Source organism: Manis pentadactyla, chromosome 8 (assembly GCF_030020395.1).
Source record: "Manis pentadactyla isolate mManPen7 chromosome 8, mManPen7.hap1, whole genome shotgun sequence".
In the NCBI taxonomy this organism is placed as follows: Eukaryota; Metazoa; Chordata; class Mammalia; order Pholidota; family Manidae; genus Manis; species Manis pentadactyla.
The window spans coordinates 139,718,844-139,738,300 of NC_080026.1; the positions used below are offsets into that span (position 1 = coordinate 139,718,844).

Here is a 19,457-nt window from a genome sequence, read left to right on the forward strand (position 1 = left end):
TCTTTTTCAGAGAGGAAACAGCATGCAGATGAAGCCACTCTTAAGTGTGATTTCCATTTCTGCTGGGCGCTCTGGCCAACAGCCCAGGAAGGCCCTCGGGCACTGGAATCCAGCCTGGCTAACGGGCTGGAGGTGGTGTGTCTGTTGACGGGTACCCTTGGTGGTCTCAGGCTGTCACGCTCAGTGTGGAATGTGCACAGGGGATGTATGTGCATGCAAGTGCTTAACCAGAAGGTGAAATGCAGGATTTTAGCTTTTTTGAAGCACCTAGGAGTAGATGTGCTGGGTGGTGAGACCTGAAGGCAGGTGAGAATGTAACATGTATAAAAAAACAGCAAGCTGCATTCCTGAGGGGAGGCGGAGGGACAACCGTGCTGTCTGGAACTGTCCGATTCATTTTATGTGTGTCAGAAGAAATGTTCAACTTGGAGACGACAGTGGTGGCCTGACCAGGCTTGATTCTCTAGGTTGAAATGGGAGAGAGCTTATAGGACCAGACAGGCATGCTTTTCTCCAGTACAAGTGGGCTCTCTGCTGGGTAATGCACTATCAATCAACATCCGTCCAAGAAGGACCCATCCTTTCTGTTGTCATAAAAGCCACGGTTACCTAGTCATTTGGGCAGAAGATATTGGGGTCAGCTCACTGCCTCTCTGGCTGAGCCTGGTGTGGGGTTTGTCTCCAAAGTCTGAAATCTTGTTTGATCCTCCATGCATAGTTTTGTCTCATACTAATGGCTGATCCTCTGTTGAACTCAGAACCGAATGACAAAGAATAGTCTTGTGTTCATAAAAGCCACCACGGAGCTATGGCTGAACTCCCCAGTTGAAGCCTGATGGGCTGTGCAATGTGGGCGCTCAGGAACACCCCACAGCTGCCAGCTCCACCCATGGGTCACCCTCCTCTGACAGAGCTCCTGCCTGATGTGTACATGCTCAGGAAAAGCAGCTGTGTGGGGTGGCTGTTTAGGAGCTAAAGCTGTGCATTTGAAACCCAAGTTCACACCCCTCCTGTTTGTCCGGATCATCTTGATTTGCACGTTGTACACACCTGGAGTGCTCCGTATACCCTCCCTGCACACCCCAGACACTCAGCCATGGCTTTGTGATCCAAGACAAGGCGAGCTACACAGGAAAGAGGGATGTAAATACATACCGATGCTTACGGGATTGTTACTGTTTATGTGTAAATGATGTGCACATAGGAAAGGGAAGTGGCTCAAAGGATGTTTTTGAATAACATTCCAGGTAGCAACTGCATTCGTACCCCGCTGTGTCCTGAAAATGCAGTGGTTGTGATGTCAGCTCCTCTCTTTAGATAACCACTTTTTACTCATGTACCATAGGCACCTTTACATCTGATTAAAAGTCCAGCATTTCAGGACCAGGCTTTTGCCATCCCCACCCCCCAAAGAAAAAGGCAAATATGAGCATTTGTCACCGATTCCTGCTGGTCTAGTGAGCATCTGAAGAATTCAAGTGTTTTAAAATAACATGATTGTCTAAATTCTAGAATATACATTTTATTCAAAACTAGGGGATTGGATTGAATTTCTTGCAAGTATGTGGGCTCTTTTACTAAATGTAAACTCTTCAAACAGGGGACATTTGTGTGTAAACGCACCACTCACTGATGGAGCAACAGGTGGGACCCTGAAATGTTGCCAGAAATGTTTACTGTGTAACCAAGACATGGACCTGTGTACAGCATAACAATTATCAACAGAATCACAGTGTGTACACAATACCCCAAACAACGCAAATGTTTTCGTTTGTCTGAACTAGAAATCCATGTAAAGTGCGGCTTCCTCGTTGGCACAGGATGCATGTGTACCTCGCTCCCATGGCCCAGAGCTCCAGTGCTGAAGGACAACGGCTCTTCCTCAAGGTGCTCTGCCGTCGTGGGGCCTGTAGCCCTCAGGACACCCGGAGTGCCTTACATGGCCTGTGAACACCGACGCTGGAAGTCAGGAACGAGGGCGTGCGGGAGTTTGGGGCTGTTGTGATGTTAATCTACGTGGACCATTACTCTGTCATTGAAACCTTCAGTTGGGTTGTGTGTTTTAACACAATAATGGATTTACATTTAGGCTCAGGAAAATCAAGTTGTATGTATATGTATCAAATCATTTATTTGTTTACTGTATACTTTAAAAAAGCTTTACTGCACATTTATGCAAAAATGAAATTAGGGCTTGTTTTCTCATGCAATATGCCAGCCAGTGTTTGTGTTGTCTGAAGCAATTCCTTACTAACCACATTCTAAAATGTGATGTTCTGTTCAGTGCTAAACAGTATTTATGGGCCTAAAATAGGTTTGTATGGTGATCAACTACAAGATTTTACACATATTTTTCTATCGTGATTCCTATGATATATACCAGAGAATTTTTACTCATTTGTAAATTACTGTACAGTTTTAATAAAATTGTCTTAAATCCTAGAATAGCATAGTTCTCCTCTTTACAAGGCATTAAAGCTCAGACCTCCCAGCTGTGTCAGCCACTTCTGTGCCCCCCGTGCTCTGGGAGCAGCAGGGCCCCTTTCCACACCAGAAAGGGAACCCGGGTTTCGGGGAGGAGGATCCAGGCATCTGAGCAGCAGTCTCATCCTAAAATCATGGAAAATCGCCTGACAGGCTCTGAAATCAGAGATGCCTGGCAGCACCTAGCTGAGGTCAGCCACCAGATAGAAAGGCCTCCTGCAGCTTTTTATCAAGTGAGAACCAGAAAATACAAATAATTTAGAAAAGAGAAACAATTTCTGAGAGTGAATTAGAACACTTGACAACAGATTTCTACCACAGACAATGTCACTTAGGTGAGTAGAGGCGGTGCTACTGATCACTGGGGAAGTGGAAACCAGGGGTGGACCCAGGGGCTGGGAAAGCACGTGATTCGGCTTTGCAGACACGCTATGCGCAGCAGCTGGCAGCGACTCTCACGGTCTGAACCCAGGCTTTGAAATGCTGGCTGCACAACATCGCCAAGGCTGGAGTGTCTTCTCCTTAAAAGTTCATCTCTGAAGAGCACTCCAGAGTGACAGCATCGCCCTGTGACCCCAGGCGGGCTGAGCGTCTCTACCGTGTCTCACCCCAAAACCTTGCACTCGACTTAAGGGAGGTCAGGAGCAGCTTGCGTGGGAGTACCCGCCGACCCTCCCGACTCGCCAAACGTTTCGGAGTCAGAGCCTACTTGCCGGGCAGCGTAGAAATGAGACCGGAGTTCTGCTAGACAGTGCGTGCTCCCCATCCCACGCCTCCTGTGCGCCAGGGCGGATGAAAGCACGCCCTCCTGCCCGGTCCGGCGCGTTCAGCACCCGGGGCGCGGACAGCGCCAGCCCTCCCGCGGGCGGCCGCCGACCGCGGGGCAGGCCGGGGGGCGGAGAGAGCCAGGCCCCGATGCGCCCCGTCAACACGCAGCGCACAGACCCCGCAGCAGGAGGCTCCGGGACCCGTCGCCCCTCACCGGCTCCCGCCATGGCCACACGCCGGCCGCAGCAGCCCGCAGAGCCTCTGCCCGCGCGACTGGGGACGCTGGGTGCAGGCAGCCCCCGGGCCAGGCCCAAGCTCGAGGGTGTCTTCCGCTGCGTGGAGGACGCCTTTGAGAACAAGACGCTGCAGCTGGACGCACTGGGAGGCCGCCGGGACCCTCGGGCTTGGCAGCCCCGCAACATGGCACGCGGCAGCCAGGAGGGGCCGGGCGAAGCCGGCCAAGAAGGTCCCGAGGACGCAGCGGGTCGCCGAGAGCGTCCCGGCATGGCTCCCGGCCCACAGCAGGTAGTGGCTGAAGGGCGAGGGCCCCGGACCCTCCGAAACCCCGCACACCCACGCCGGGAGCCTTCCGGGGGCTCCTCCTCTTCCCGGAGCCCCCAGCCTCTCTGAGGGCACCTGGGCGCTCGCGGCCAGTCTGGGCCTGGGGCATCTCCACGCTGCCACCGCGCAACCCCGCCCGCGGGCTCCGCCGCTCCTGCCCGTCTCTGGGTATCTCGCGCGTCCTGCCTCCGGGTCGCCGTCTCTCTGCGTCTCTCGGTCTCGCCGTCTCTTTCCGTCTCTGTGTCTCCGACTTGTGCCCGCCCTCCTGCCCCCGGCTTCGCGGCCGGCGGTGGAGCAGCCTTGCAGGAGGCTGTCCCCCCACCCCATCCCAGCCCGGCGTTCGGACGGAGGAGCCCGGCTTCGGTCGGAGGCACCTTCCCCGACGGAGTCTGGCTTCCGGAGCGTGGGGTGCCTGGGTTCAATCCCCGCGACCTCGGTGCCTCGGGTCACCAGGGAACTGGCGGCGGGCAGCGAGCTGGGCAGGACATTGCCGGGCTTCTCCCACCCTCCCTCCCGGAACGCACACTCCGCACACACGCCGGCCAGCACCTGTCGCAGCCCTTCGCACCCCCCCCCCCACCCACCCAGCACGCGGGGCCGGGGCGCAGGGACCCGGTGCAGCGGCGGCCGATTTTGCCCGGGGCTGGGGAGTGGGCGGTTCTGAGCGCGGCCGGGGCGGGGCTTGTGCGCAGGGGCGGGGCCGCGGCCGGGGCGGGGCGGGGCGGGAGCCGCGCGTCCCGGCGCGCTCGCACTCGGACGCCCGGCGCCCCCACGCACACGCCCGGGCTCCGCGCGTCTCCGCCGGGACCCCCGAGGCCTGTCCCGCGGAGCCGGGCTCGCGGGCCGACCGAGGCGGCGCCGGCGGGAGGAGCAGGATGTCCTTCCAGGGCAAGAAGAGCATCCCCCGCATCACGGTGAGCCTCGCTCCGGCCGCGCGTCACCCCGCGCCCCGTGCCCGCCTCCCGGGGCGGCTTCTCGCGGCCCCGCACCGGGCCCCCCGCCCTCCGGTTGCAGCCCCCACGCACGCCCCGGCCCTTCCCTTCCCTTCCAGCTCCTTCCCCCGCCGCCGAGGGCCGGGCGTCCCGCGAGCGCCGCGCAGACCCGTTTGGGGAGCAGGGCGCTCGGGCCCCGGGCCCTGCCAGCTTCCCCGGACCCGCTCTGCGCGCGAGGAAGGCGCGGGGTGCAGAGGCCGCTCTTCAGATCGGAGCGCAGATGTGCCCCCTCCGCGCGGAGGCCTCCGGGTCGCGGCGCTCTGACCAGGGGTCGGCGGGCGGACGCGGCCTTTTGTCGGCGCCGCCGGCCCCCCGCCCCCCGGACCGCGCCGCCACCGCGCCGGGAGCTCTTTGTCCGAGACAAAGCAACTCGGCCCGGCCGCGGGGCCCGGAGCCCCTGGCACCCCGAAGCCCTCCGCGAAGCCGGGGTTCGGAGACCCCGGTGGAGGCGAGCTCTTACTAGTTGGCGCCGCCCGGCACCCCGGCGGCCCCGGCCCTCGGGGGGCGACACCCCCGCCCCGCACACGCACCGGTGCGGGAGCCGGGCGTCCATCCCGCGGCCGGGAAACAAAGCCGCCCCTGCAGGCGGGGGCGGGAGCCCGCGGGTCTCAGACCCAACTCTGGACTCGGCCTGAGCAGGAGGGCGGGAGGGCTTGTGGGGCTGCCGGCCCGGTTCCTGGGACACCGAGGGAGGAGGGAGCCCCTCCGCTCCCCTGTCGGGAGGGCGCCCGCTTCAAGACTAACGCGGGAAGCCCGCCGGCGGCCGGCACCGGGGTGACCGGGGGCGGGAGTGATCCTGGGCCGGAAGGAAGGCGACCGGTCCGGGGGACTCCACGCTCATCCCGGGGAGCCCGCAGCCCGTCCCAGCCCTGGAAGGTTCCGGCGCCCGGAACCCGCTGGGGCTGCGTGAGCGCGGGACCCAGGCCACTGCGCTCTTCCTACCCAGAACCCTCCTCTTCCTGGCGGGCTTGCCTTTGGCCTGAGGGTGAGGTGCCCCGCTGCGGGTGGGGCGCAGGCGTTGAACTGGGGACGCCGCAGGGGATGGCAGGCGGGGTCTAAGCGCCGGCTGCAGAAGCTGGGCAAAGCGGGTCATGGTGCGGTGACCCGTCAGGGCGATGTCCAGGGCCCAGGGGCAGCCGGCGGTGCGCCCCAGCAGGCCCCGGGGGGAAGCCGAGGCAGCTGGGAACGCACCACGCCGTAGACCAGGGGTCAGCAAACTTCTGTGATGGGCCAGACAGCAGAGGCCTCCGACTTTGGGGCCGTACAGAAATGAACAGCGAGACTGCCCGTAAAACTTGAGTTATGGACACTGAAATACGAATTTCATTTAGTTTGTATGAGTGAGTCATGAAATATTCTTCTGATGTTTTTTAACCAATATAAAATGTAAAACCATTCTTAGCTCCAGGCTGCTTAAGGACAGTGTCACGGCTGAGTTTAACCTGTGACATGGCTTGTCAGGCCTTTTGGAGGCAGGGATGGCAGTTTTCCCTTTAATCAATAGGATCTTGAGAATTCATCCCAAACAGATGTCAGGAAGACCAGAGATGACATAATGAGGCTCACGTGTAACGAGTCACGTGTCACCTCGGGAGCCCTCTGCGTTCCTCGTGACCACACAGCAGGTGGCCTCCCTGGAAAGGTGCCCATCTCTTCGGCCTTGGCGCCCGGTTGAGGGAAGGGGAAGGGCCGTGAGGTCCGCTCCTGTCCGCGTCACCCCGCCCTCGGCTCCTTCCTGATTCCCTCCACTGTTCTCTGCGGGCTGCACCTCCTCCTACCCACTCTGCCAGGTCACCCTCTCTGGGCTCTGTCTGTCACAGTCTGCGCTGGCCCTGTGTGACCTGTCATCATTGATGTCTCCCTCCGCCTGGAGGCAGCCCCCTGGGGACGGGGACCGGGGTGGGGGGGGCCTGTCTGCTGCCCTGACCCCACATCCCAGCAGCACGGAGGCCCCAGCCATGCCACTGTGGACCGAAGCCCAGCCGCCAGCCAGAGCCTCTCAGTGTGGTGGCAGAGGAGGGGCAGCCTCCCAGGCTGGCATGGGCACTGCAGGCTCTGTCAGCTGCTCCCCCAGCCTGGGCTTTAGGGATCAGGTGATAAAGTGTGTACATCTGATCCATTTCACCGCTGCACTTCCTGGCGGAGTGAAAAGCCGTCCCTGGGCCTTTGGCCGCACCAGAGTGCCGACAGGAGGCGCGGGGTGTGTTCCGCAAGAGCCACCCGGGGGGCCACAGCTGCCTCTGGGCCCCGGCCGCCCTGCTGTTGGGATGGCAGCGGTGCAGGCCTTTCTGTTTCTTTCTGTGAGCAGTTTATGCCTGAATGTGTCAATCATAATCCAGAGTAAGAAGTTGTCTTAGGTATGTTTGGGGTAACTCAACTTGGAGAAAACATACTGTTTTTTGTTTCCAATAGAGTGACCGCCTTCTGATCAAAGGTGGGAAGGTGGTGAATGATGACCAATCCTTTTACGCTGATCTGTATGTGGAAGATGGTTTGATAAAGTAAGTACCTGCCTCAACTGTCTTCATGGATCACGTGGGTACACGCTGACCACACATTGTCTGAGAGTTTACTTTTGGATGGAATCCATGTAAACACTTTTTCTTGTCCAAAATCATTGGAGACAGTTCCAGCCCCAGCCTTCAGGGATAAGAGTCTCTCTAGAAATTAAGACAGTGGCCTCCACTTCTCTTTGTGTCACCACAGCTTCAGGGTGATCTGGGGCTCACAGCAGGTGCTTAATCAAGATGAACTGAGCACCCCTATAGTTTCTCTGCTTACACTCGAGGGCGGGACCCTCGAGTGGGGGCCTCTGTGCAGTAAGTGTGCACCGCCCAAGTCCTCCATTTTGAGCCCTGGAGCTGCTGCACGGGGAGTCTTACTCTGACCACCTCTGGGGGTGGTCCTGCTAAATCTTGGCCACCCTGTCCTTCTCCTCAAAGAGCCCAGGTGCACACTTTCTGCTGCGCCATGTTGCCAGGAAGCCTGTTCACATTCTGGCCTGGGCTCTTTATAACCAGTGAAATCTCTCTTTGTTGCTTTCAGACAAATAGGAGAAAACCTTGTCGTCCCTGGGGGCATCAAAACCATTGATGCCCACGGCCTGATGGTCCTGCCAGGTGGAGTTGATGTGCACACGAGGCTGCAGATGCCCGTCCTGGGCATGACCCCAGCTGATGACTTCTGCCAGGGGACCAAGGCAGCCCTAGCGGGAGGGACCACCATGATATGTGAGTGTCCCCAGGCGGGGCGGCCTCTGCCCCCGACCTCGGTCGTCTGGCTTCGGTGTCACAGAAGGAGTTTCGCATGATGGTGTTCTCCTCAGCCCGTCCCCTGTATATCCCAGTCTAAGCATCCTTGACAGCTCTTTTGTTAACCCTGTTTCTGAGTTGCTTTGCCGTGGCCAGCTGTGGAATGCCATGGGCGCAAATGGATGTGTACCCAGTAATTTATTATTTCCTGGGAAGCTAGCAGCCAGCCAAGGACTAGGTTTGGAAAAGCCAAATGCTGTGGACAAGCAGGGGGGTTGTGTTGCCTGAAACAGACATGTTGGTCCCAATCCTCACACCTCTGCAACCTGGTTTGTGGGAAGTTCTTGTCCATGTCAGGAAGAGTTAAAGGTGGAAGCTGTGGTTTTAGAAGAAAGATGACAAAAATACTATTATCCATCAACAACCCCCCGAGTTACATTTTTTCAGTGCTGGCTCTGTGCCAGCCATGAGAACCATCCCAACATGCTCCGGTTCATATACCCCCTCATAAAAACCTCTGAGCCCAGCAGAGAAGCCCCACTTAACAGCCTGTGAGATGAACTTGCTCATTGTAAGCTTGTGGGGCCAGGAAAAGACCCCCAAAGTCCAGCTGCTCCCCTCGTGGCCTTGAATGCCGTCAGCACAGCAGTGCAGAGCTCAGACATCTCTGCTTGGTTCAGACCTGGTATAACAAACCTGGTTGAACCCGTACTCTCCCCTGTTCCAGCTGTGTGACTTCCAGCAAGTCAGTTAGCTCTCAGAAGTCACACACTCCTCATCTGTGAAATGGGGGTAAGGAACCCCTCAGCAGGCTGCCAGGATTAAGTGAGTTGTGCACTTAATTTGCTTTGTTGTGCCAGGCACACTGTGCCTGCTACTACTGCTGCCACCACCAGGAAGGGCCCCTCTGAGGTCACTGGGCACGTCACCAGAGATGCTCAACCATTGCCTGGATCTTGGGCAGTGTGGTTTACTCAAAAAGGACCAAAGACGGTCCACATCATTGGACTGAGAGGACGGGTCCTATCAGGCTATTGCTCATGCTGTCACTGGTGGCCCAGGCTGGCCAGGGCTCCTCCACGTGGATGTCACCTGCTCATGCCAGTGCCAAGGCAGCAGTTAAGCTGTGGGGTGTCCCTGTGAGGATGGAGAGTCTACAGGCCTCTGTCAAGCCCCAGGCTGGATCTGTGAACGGCCACAGGGCGGGACAGGCACCCACTCCCATAGGGTCCAGTCTGGCGATCTGAGCTGGGGAGAGCAGAGACTCCAAATGAGGGGCGTGCTGAGAAGACAGCGTCTGCCACAGCCCTGGGTGGGTGGGCTTTTCTGCCTAGGAGAGGTGCTAAGCAGTGTTTGGACCTTGGACGTAGGGTTGATACGTGTGGGGAGGTGACTGTGCTGTGGCCATGGGACTCCCAGCTGCCCAGGGGATTGGGTGGCCTGTTCAAAGTGGGCCATCCCTGAGCACAAGGGAACCAGCCACCGTTCTGGGCAGGCTCCCGGGTCCAGCCCCACAGACAACAGTGCTCCCCTCCTGCCCTCGCCCACCGTCCAGCCTGGGGGTCTGCGTGGAGAAGGGCTGGGGCCGGAGATGCCTCTGGGCAGAACCGATGGGCAGGTTCACAGCCATGTCGGCCCCCAGTTCAGGTGCCCGTGGCCTTTCCTCTGCTTTTCTTAAACCCACTTCCTGATCTCTCGGGAACATGAAGCCAGTTTCCCGTGGAGGCCAAGTGGTTCCCCTTGACCAGGGTAGGGGTCTCCGCTGACCACACTGCCCCCACAGTGGACCACGTGTTCCCCGACATGGGCGAGAGCCTGCTGGCGGCCTATGAGCGGTGGCGGGAGCGCGCGGACAGCGGGGCCTGCTGTGACTACACCCTGCACGTGGACATCTCCCGCTGGCACGAGGGCACCCGGGAGGAGCTGGAGGCCCTGGTCAAGGACAAGGGTGAGTGGCGGCTCCCATGGCCAGGCGAGGGCCACGGGAAGGGCGGGGGCGGGAGCCTGGGCCTCCCTGGTCTTGGGTGGGAAAGCGCCCCTCATCCCGGGCCCTCGCCATGCTGTGCTCTGCGTCCTTGTGACCCCAAAGCAGGAGGCCGGGGACTCCGGGCAAGTTGAGCAAGAGTTACTGGAATTAGAATGTCCATTCTACTTCCAAAGGGTCTAGACCAAGGCCACCTGCCTCCTGTGTCTGGGGACGTTTCCTGCTCACTGATCAGCAACCTCCAGAGATACCCTGTGCAGGTTGTCACCTGGGGGGTGGCTCCTGTGGCACAGGGTGACCTACTTTCCCTGCCATGTGCCTCAGCAACTCACATCAGCACTTTTAGGCCAGGGAGACTACAAGTGAGGAGCAGGGGGCTGAGAGCCTGGTGGGTGTGGGTGGCGGGGAGCTGGGGGCTGCCTCCGGGCCCAGGTGTGTCCCTAGTCGGGTCCCAATTCCTGGGGGAGGTGGGACAGCTCTGGCTGCCCCCAAAACAGGAGAGCTGGACTCTCCTCCTGGTCGGGCCCTGCCTGGCCGAGGCCCCCAAGTCTGCCTGTGTCACGCACGGTGTGTCCCTGAGCACGTGCTGCGAGCCTGGCCTGGTGGGGCGTGACTCAGGCTGCACAGGTCGGGGGTGGGCTGGACGGCCCCCCTGCTGTAGACAACCTATAGAACTCGGGCAGCTCAGAGCTCATGGCTCCCTCCTTTCCATTGTCAGGGGTGCTGGGGGGTGGGGGATGTGAGGGGCGTGTGGGGTTCTCACCTGCATTTGCCCCTGGGGAGCCATTGGTTCCTGGTCCCAGAGCGTGAGGAGCTGCCAGAACGCGGCTGGGGCCAACTCCGGGCCTGCTGGTGAGCATATGTGAGGCCGGTGCCCAGGGCCACTGTGCCAGCTGCTGAGGCACCCGGGAAGGGGGCTTCCCCCAGCCCGGCTGCGCAGGGGATCCGACCACTGGTGGCTGAGCGTCAGCCGGTCCTGCCTCTCTCCTCCAGGTGTGAACTCTTTCCTGGTCTTCATGGCGTACAAGGACCGGTGTCAGTGCACCGACAGCCAGGTGAGGGCGGGTGCCAGAGTGGGCAGGAGCTGCTGGGGCTGCTGGCAGAGCCGCAGCCCCACACGGCCTGCACATCTCTCTTCCCAGATGTACGAGATCTTCAGCACCATCCGGGACCTGGGAGCCGTGGCCCAAGTGCACGCAGAGAATGGGGACATCGTGGAGGAGGTGCGGGCGGGGCTGGGGCTGAGGGCGCCCCAGACTCTCATAGGAGCACTCAATCCCAGAAGCCCCAAAGCAGGGCATGTTGAACGGATTCCAGTAAAAAGCTTGCTCAGGGTCAGAGGTCAAGCAGGGGGGCAGGGCAGCCTGGGGGGCTTTTGGCCACCACACGGAGTTTTCTGTGATCATCACACTTCAGATAAAAAATTTCCCAAACCGTAATGTCGTTTTGTGGGGGACTAAGATGGTTTTGCAGTGCCTGCCCCCTGCCCCTGCCATGGAGTGAGGCCCCTCTAGGGACTGGACCCTGTGTTCCTTCTGACCAGTGAGTGTGGTGTTGGGTCAGTGGCAGGCCCTCCAGTCACATCCAGGCAGCCCCTGGGAGGTTCAGGGCTCCTCGGTGGGCTGGAGGGTCCACATGCACAGCCCACCTCCCTGACAAGCCAGACCCACGGGGGCACTTCCTGGGGCAGGGTGGGCTCTGCCCATCCCCAGGGCAGCAGGAAGGGGGTGATGTGTGGCCTGCGGGGCTCCTAGGTTCCCACCCACCGCCCTTGGGCCAGCATGTGCCTCTGAGGCCACACCGTCAGGAGAACGTCATGGGTCAAGCTAAGGATAGGGCGGTGGGCAGAGCGTGCTGGGAGACACCTCGGCAGTGGAGGGGGGCTGGTTTGGGGGTTGATGGTATCCTGCTGCTCTCGCCTTCCACACAGACTCGGTGTCTGTGTCCCTGACAAGGGGAGCTCCCTGCACAGAGCCCCAAGGGCCACTGTGCTTCTGGGAGATGCGTTCCACCCAACCCTCACTGCAGAGCCCCCATCACACCCCCAGAAGCGCCCCTCTGAGAAACAGTGTGGCAGGCCGGGCTGGGGGGCTGCCTTGGCCTCGTCAGGAACCCTGGGATCTCTGGTGAGTCCCTGGCCCCCTCAGGCCCATCCCTCTCCTGCAGTTAGGGAGCTGGAGTCACTCCCCTGCAGGGCCCCCTCTCCTCCATTCTGGGTTCTCTGTGGTTGGTGATTCTGAGCGGCCTGGGGGCCCAGGGCTCACACAGGGGGTCCGAGGGCTCAGGACTCTGCCTAGTGAGCAAGGCTTATGTGAGAGGTCTGGGGGTCAGGACCCGTTTCGGGGAGCAGGGTCTCCTGGGCCATGGACTTCACACCCAGGCTGAGGCTCCCCAGGGCTGGGGCTGCAGCCGGGATGCAGCATCGTGTCCCGTCGGTTTATTTAGGAGCAGAGGCGGTTGCTGGAGTTCGGCATCACCGGCCCGGAGGGCCATGTGCTCAGCCACCCCGAGGAGGTAGGAGCTGTGCCCTGACAGGGCACCCCGGCCCCGACTGCACCCTGACCGCTGCCTTTTTCTGGGGCTCCACGGCCGGGCAGGGCTGTGCCCCTACTTGGGTCACCTGGGAGGTGTGACTCAGTGGGCGCCCCTGCCAGGCTCATTTCCCTATGACCGCTGGTCACCCCAAGGCTGTCACCAGAGGCTGAGCAGGCAGCGTGTTCAGGTCCCGGGGGCTGCGTGGCTCAGCCCAGAGAATGGGCACCAAGCCCAAGGCTGGGCTCCTCACCTGCAGTGGGTACCCCCTCTGGGCCTAGGACCTCTGAGGTCTGTGGGCATCCCAAGGCCACCCTGGCCAGAAGGCCCCAGGGCCCTGGAGGGCCTGAGTGTCCCTGTCCCCAGGTGGAGGCCGAGGCTGTGTATCGAGCTGTGACTGTTGCCAAGCAAGCCAACTGTCCCCTGTATGTCACCAAGGTGATGAGCAAGGGTGCAGCCGATGTGGTCGCCCAAGCCAAGCGCAGAGGTGAGCGCGGGGCCTGTACCCCAATGCCTGGGGAGCACCAGTGGGGGCCAGCGGTCATGGCCTTGGACTGGAGCTCACCGGCCACCCTGAGGCCCCAGCAGGGCAGGCCTGATGGGGAGGAAGCCACCAATCGGCCTCTTGGTGTTGGGGCCAGGTGCTGGGGGCCTGAGCAGCAGCCGCTGGGAAGGCAGGCCCTGGTCCCCACCCAGGTCTGGTGGGTTTGGAGTCTCCCTCTGTTGGAGCAGCAGCTGCTCAGGAGGGGGCCTCGGAGCAAAGCAGGGCTGCTGGCCTGTGCGCACAGATGTGAATGCCATGACCATGGGGTGTGCGTGTGAGCCTGCACAGGAGCGTGAGTGTATTTGAGTGCATGAGTGTGTTTTGAGTGACTGCGTGAATGTGTTCTGAGCGTGTGTGTGTGTGTGTGTGTTTGGGGCAGCCTGACCCCAGGTGCTAGTGAACCTCACCGCACTGATCCCGCCAGGAGGACACATTGCAATTTGCTGGGCCCCTCATGTGTCTAGGAGCTGGGATGCATGTCCTGAGGGCTGGGGGCCCTGTGCCCTCAAAACACAGCTGGAGGGGGCAATGGTAAAGGGGAACCCGGGGTCTGTGCAGACAGGCCATGGCCAGGCAGGGGTGGGCACCAAGCCAGTCATGTCTCCCTCCAGCCTGCGGGCCCCAGCGGGGGGCGTGAGGGAGCAGGTATGGAGAGGTCCCCCCAGAGCCCCTGCCAGTCATGCCTGCCCAGGGCCTGGAGCCCTGGGAGGGGGATGAGCTGTCCAGGTGGAGAGGTGGAGGGATTGTTGGGGGCCATCAGCACAGTCCGAGGCCTCCGTCCTGCTAGGGCCCAGGGGCGTATAGGTCGGCAGGGCGCCTCCCGGGCCTGTTGCAGGGGTGGTCGTGTTTGGGGAGCCCATCACTGCCAGCCTGGGCACAGATGGCTCCCACTACTGGGACAAGAACTGGGCCAAGGCTGCGGCCTTCGTCACATCACCCCCCGTCAGCCCGGACCCCACCACTGCCGACCACCTCACCTCCCTGCTGTCCAGGTAAGGGGCGGCTCGGGCTGGCCCAGGGCAGCTTGCGTACTCTGTGCCCACCATGGCCTCAGCCTGCTGGCAGCCCAGGCCTCCGTGGCACAGAGGCTTGGCCAGCACCTCCCACCTGGAGCCCCCGCACTGCCCTGTCCTTGCCCCGGTCCCCTGCACTCAGTGCCAGCCCTGCCCAGCCCCCCTCTCACACACCTCCAGCCCGTGGGCCGTGCTGGCCAGGGTGGGAGGCAAAGCTGGCTGGGCCTTGGCGGGCTGAGGAAGGGCAGGCCCCTCTGGGCTCCACTGAGCCCAGCTTGCTCTAGCGGGGACCTCCAGGTGACTGGCAGTGCCCACTGCACCTTCACCACTGCCCAGAAGGCTGTCGGCAAGGACAACTTCACCCTCATCCCCGAGGGCACCAACGGCGTCGAGGAGCGCATGTCTGTGGTCTGGGAGAAGTGCGTGGTGAGGACGCGGGGCACCAGCCATCACTGGGGCAGGGCTGCAGAGGGGCTCCGGTGCCCAGAGAGGAAGGCCGCCGTACCAGCAAACACACCCTGAGGGGCAGTGGGGCTGGGGGCCCCTCCCTGCCACCCAGGGGAGACTCCCACAGCTTGGGGGCAGCCCGGCCCTCCCTGATTCCAATGTCCCACCAGGAAGACATCTTACATGATGGAGGGAGGGTGGCCCTGTCCCTGTGGAATTACCTCTGTGATGTCAGTCGTGTCCCCAGGTGCTGAGGTTCCTTTGACTCCATGTCCCTCGGAACACCCTGCCTGGCATCCCGTCTCCCACCCCCACCTCCAGCCCTGGGCTCTTCCTGAGCCCGGCCCTGGCCCCGGCTCTGCAGGGAGACCGTCACATTCTAAGGGCCACAGCCTGGGGGCTTCACCAGTTATTTGCCCACAGAGTGAGAAGAGACGAGGCTTTTGCGCACAGGGTCAGACCTGTCCATTCCCGCTGCCCTGGGGGCCCGGCTCTGGGCCTGCCCGCTGCCTGTGCTGCCTCGTGTCCCCCTCAGCCGGGCCTCCTTGTTCCCAGGCCTCAGGGAAAATGGATGAGAATCAGTTTGTGGCTGTGACCAGCACGAATGCTGCCAAAATCTTCAACCTTTACCCAAGGAAGGGGCGAGTGGCCCTGGGCTCTGATGCTGACCTGGTCATATGGAACCCCAGGGCCACGAAAATCATCTCTGCCAGGAGCCACAACCTGGTAAAAGCAGCCTGGTCCCTGAGTTGGGGTCGGGTGCCATGGGGCAGGGGTCCTGGGAGCCCCCGGCGGCCTCCCTGGTCAAGCACAGGACTGGCACTCTGGGTGGGAGCAGAGGCCCTGCTCATCCTGAGGGTGAGTGGCCGGGATGTCAGCTGTGGAGCCTTGTGCCCTGTGCCTGCCCGCCTCACAGGAGGGCTTAACCCTGGGCGAGGCCATCCACACAGCCCTGTCCAGGGACCGTGCCCCAGGACAGGGCTCTGTAGGGTGCGGCCAGTCCCCCCTGGGCTCTGGCCTGGCTGAGTCCACTGTGCCTCGTCAGAGGTCCTAGGACAGGCCTCTGGGAACACTGGTCAAACCCACGGGGTGTCTTGGGAGCACACAGGGCCGCTGCCCCACGGACCTGTCTCCCCAGAATGTGGAGTACAACATCTTGGAAGGCGTCGAGTGCCGAGGAGCACCCTCGGTGGTCATCAGTCAGGGCAGGGTGGTGCTGGAGGATGGGAACATGTTTGTGACCCCAGGGACTGGCCGCTTCATCCCTCGGAAGACGTTCCCTGACTTCGTCTACAAGAGGATAAAAGCCCGAAACCGGGTAAGGCTCGGGTCGGGTGGGCATGGCGCGGGGGCCGGGACCTCCTCTGCACAGCGCCGGTTCCCCTGGTCAGCCCTGCCCCTGCCCCACAGTCAGGGGAGGAGAGAGGGCCCTCGCGTGACCCGGGTGCCTGGCAGCCAGGCCCGTAGTAGTGGCTTTGCATGCTTTTATTAGCCACATAATCCAGCATAGAAAGTGTGGACCTGAGGTTAATTAAAAACCACTGGTGGCACCTCCCTGTGTAAACCAGCATCAGCACCGCAGCAGAGCCGCCCAGGCTGCTCGGGAACAGGTGTGCAGGGACTAGGTGAGGGGCGTGGTCTTCACAGCAGCGTTATGAACTGGAGTTCAGCAAGCCCCCCTTGTCTCTGCTGCCTTCCCGCGGCCCTCTGCCAAGCTGCCCTCTGCAGCCGATGGACGCCCCAGGTGTCTGCCCAGGCCCACGCTGCACGCCCAGCTGGCTTGCACATGCACACACTAGGGCACACACTGGTTTGCTTCATCCGAGCTGTGCCTCCGGTTTTCTGGAAGGATGTTGTCTGAACTGAGAGTGAGGAGCGCGTCTCCTCCGAGGGGAAGAGGTGGCATCAGCTCTAAGGCGCATGGTACTGCCGCGGGCTGTCAGGCACAGCTGTGCTCTGGCCTGACCTTGGCCACACACCCACCCCTCCCTCAGGGTTTGGGTGGGGCTGAGAGGCAGGGTCCAGGCCAGACTAGGCATCCACACTTGCCCTGAGGGGTGGAGGTCTGGGGCTCCTACGGGCACCCAGATAGGCACCACTTTGGCAGCTCTGAGATCGCAGACCCAGCTCTGGCACGGCCAAGGCACAGGGAGGGCGTGGGCTCCTGGTCACACACTCGGGGTGAGGGGTGTGGGGTCGGACCTACACTTGCTGTCTCCCTGTAGTGGCCCCACAGTGACCCCACCCCCAGGGCAGGATCTGATGGGCAGGTGCCCCCCGCCCCCCGCTGTCTAAGCCACAGATCCAGAGGAAGGTGCCAGCCGGAAGCACAAACCATCTGAAGGTTCTGCTTCAGTCTGTGGACCATCCCTCCACTGTGGCCACTGGGAAAGGCCTCTGGCTTTGGGGCCGTTGTCAGGGAGGCCAGGACTCAGGGCTTCCCTCTCAGGGCCTCCTTGGGGTTGGAGAGGGGCTCTGCCGGCCACCAGACACTGGGTACTGAGGAGGCCTGACTACGTTAGGGCTGGCTTCCAAGTCCAAAAGCGGGCCTTCTCCACAGGGCTGCCCTTGTCTGAGCAGTGCCCCCAGCTCGGCACAGCTACCCAGCCTCGGGTGAAGGAAGCAGGTCTGCACACGTGTGTGCAGGGAGGTGTGCATGCACATGTGTAGGGATGGGGGGGGTATGTGTGCAGGGAAGTGTATGCCCACACGTAGGGATGTGTGTGTGGGGAGGTGTGTGTACATGCACAGGGAGGTGTGTATCCACACACACAGGGCGGAGGCCCCCACGGGGAAGCCCGGACGTCCTGAGCCTCGCAGGGGGGCGCACAGAGCGGAGCAGGCCCGGGTCCTGGCAGGAGGCCCCGCCCTGCTTCAGGGTGGGCTCGGCTCCCTCACGCCTCCCCTCGGCCCTGCAGCTGGCAGAGATCCACGGAGTGCCCCGCGGCCTCTACGACGGGCCGGTCCAAGAGGTGATGGTGCCTGCCAAGCCAGGGGGCAGCGCCCAGGCCCGCCCGTCCTGCCCTGGGAAGAGTTCCATTCCCACTGTGCGCAACCTGCACCAGTCGGGGTTCAGCCTGTCTGGTGAGTTGAGCCTGGGGCACGGGCAGGTTGGGGGCTCCGCTGCAGCATCCTGAGGGACAGGAAGCCCCCCTGGAGCCAGTGGGCCTCAATTGCCAGGGTCCTGCAGGTGCCCAGGTGGGGAGCTCAGAGAGGCTGCAGGCCCCCCAGCCCCGCACCTGGCCGCACCTGCCCGCAGAGGGAGCTGCTCAGTGTGCAGAGGGCGAAGGGCACTTCCCCTTGCCCTGTGAGGGGCCGAGGAGCGAGGCCTGGCCAGGGAAGCCCTGTCTTGTGCAGCATCTGCTCCAGGACAGTCGTGATGCCCCTCGCCTTGACTCAGTGCTGAGTGAGGGCTGTCACCTTATGCCCAGGGCTGAGCGGGGATGCCCAGCCCCCAGCCAGCCCTGCCGGCCAAAATCGTGAGGCCAGTAGGGAAGGGTCTACGGGTGCTCAGGGACACCCAGATGCTTTGGAGTCCTCAGGGGGCCCCAGGGCACAGGCCGTGGGCTTCAGGCCTCCCCTGGGGCTCTTGGCTGTGCCCCCCCACCATGCTACATGACTCAAGATTCTTCCAGAAGCCCTGAATCCTGGGTTCTCCTGCAAACCAGAGCAGGACCGTGCAGGGGTCAACCCACCGCTTGGTGTCCTCCCTCACGCCCCTGCTCAGGGAGGTGGTATGTGCCGGGACAGAGGGCCAGGGCAGGTCCCCTTTGAAATTAGCATCGTCTTAAAAGCCACAGACAGCCCTCTGTCACTACAGGGTCTCGAGGGCAAGGCGGGTGTGCCCCACAGAAGGCACAAAGCAGGATGGAGCTGCGCTCCGTTCCCCAGGCAGGCTCCTGGAGGGTCAACCTTGACCTCCAGTCCCTAGCTGGACACCAACACTGGCCTCCCGTTCTTACCATCGCCGACCTCAGGCATGGGTCTCCTGGTCTGCGGTGGGAGCCTCCGTAGTGTGGCTGCGGGGGGCGGGCGGCTCCGCGGTCCTGGCCTCGCACACAGCGGGCTGCTTCTGCCCCTCCCACACCCACTCCCGACTTTTCTGCAGGATCTCAGGCGGACGACCACGTAGCCAGACGCACAGCACAGAAGATCATGGCGCCTCCTGGTGGGCGTTCCAACATCACCTCGCTGTCCTAGAACTCTGCAGGGATGGCGCGGGCTGGGCTGTCCCAGGCGGGCAGCTGTGGGGACGCTCACGTCTCTTAGCTTCCCCTTTGTTGACTTTGAGAGGTGCTGCGCCTTACCTTCCCCTCCCCGTATACTCTCCTATTGGGGTCCCAGGTCCTGTTTCGAGAAGCCCCCGCTTCAGGAGAGAGCAGAATTTGGGGAGGTCTCTCTGCCAGGGCAAGGCTGGACATGGGGGCCCGGAGCCCAGGTGCTAGGTGCCTCGTTTGGCAGGGCCGCTGCCCGACAGGGGCCACAGCCAGCCGGGCCGAGAGGCTGGGGCATTTGCCTCTTCCTCCCCAGCCGGAGTCCCTGACCCAAGGCCCCAGCTCTCCCACTGGCCCGGCCGGTCTGCTCCCCTCGCCGGACCCAGGACGGAGGCCCTGCCGCAGAGCCACTGTGACGTCAGGGACCCGTCAGGACCTCACGCGGGGTGGCTTCCAGCAGAGGACTGAACCTCCACTTTCCTAGTAGCTCATTTCCAGGGAAATTGAGGCTCCTTTTTAGCTGAGATGCATTCCTTTTATTACCAAACGTGCATTCCTGTAGCTAGTGAGAGCGGCAGCTTCACGTGGTGAGGGCAGCTGTAGCCAGAACCCGCATGCCTTCCCCAGCCCCGTGTGAACTGGGTCCATTAAAGGCCTCTGGGCTGTA

General features: G+C 61.7%; 2 protein-coding genes across 19 annotated transcripts in view; both read left to right on the plus strand.

The window, feature by feature from the left end:
- Positions 1-2,445, plus strand: part of JAKMIP3 (Janus kinase and microtubule interacting protein 3) — a 100,212-nt gene extending 97,767 nt beyond the window's left edge. For 16 of the 17 annotated variants that reach the window (XM_057506495.1, XM_057506503.1, XM_057506500.1 and 13 more), the window contains one exon: positions 11-2,445. The gene's annotated coding sequence lies outside the window, so the exon portion shown is untranslated. The remainder of the gene's footprint in view (positions 1-10) is intronic. The other variant, XM_057506499.1, reaches the window with a different exon arrangement.
- Positions 2,446-4,546: 2,101 nt separating this feature from the next.
- DPYSL4 (dihydropyrimidinase like 4) lies at positions 4,547-19,457 on the plus strand. 2 transcript variants are annotated; one of them, XM_036923676.2, is made up of 14 exons: positions 4,547-4,727; positions 7,218-7,306; positions 7,851-8,035; positions 9,840-10,004; positions 11,034-11,095; positions 11,183-11,263; positions 12,486-12,554; positions 12,939-13,059; positions 13,952-14,108; positions 14,414-14,555; positions 15,132-15,302; positions 15,715-15,894; positions 17,495-17,660; positions 18,685-19,457. In XM_036923676.2, exons 1-14 carry the CDS (start codon positions 4,689-4,691, stop codon positions 18,774-18,776), a joined length of 1,719 nt encoding a protein of 572 aa, XP_036779571.2. In that variant the 5' UTR covers positions 4,547-4,688; the 3' UTR covers positions 18,777-19,457. The 2 variants fall into 2 exon arrangements, with proteins under 2 accessions (XP_036779571.2, XP_057362510.1); XM_057506527.1 differs by lacking the exons at positions 4,547-4,727; positions 7,218-7,306; positions 7,851-8,035; positions 9,840-10,004 and adding an exon at positions 10,170-10,428 and having other exon boundaries at positions 14,310-14,555.

Coding starts and splice junctions, on each gene's coding strand:
- DPYSL4 (XM_036923676.2), top strand. CDS start 4,689: ATGTCCTTCCAGGGCAAGAAGAGCATCCCCCGCATCACG. Junction 12,555..12,938: donor TGCTCAGCCACCCCGAGGAG/GTAGGAGCTGTG, acceptor CCCTGTCCCCAG/GTGGAGGCCGAGGCTGTGTA. Junction 13,060..13,951: donor CGCCCAAGCCAAGCGCAGAG/GTGAGCGCGGGG, acceptor GGCCTGTTGCAG/GGGTGGTCGTGTTTGGGGAG.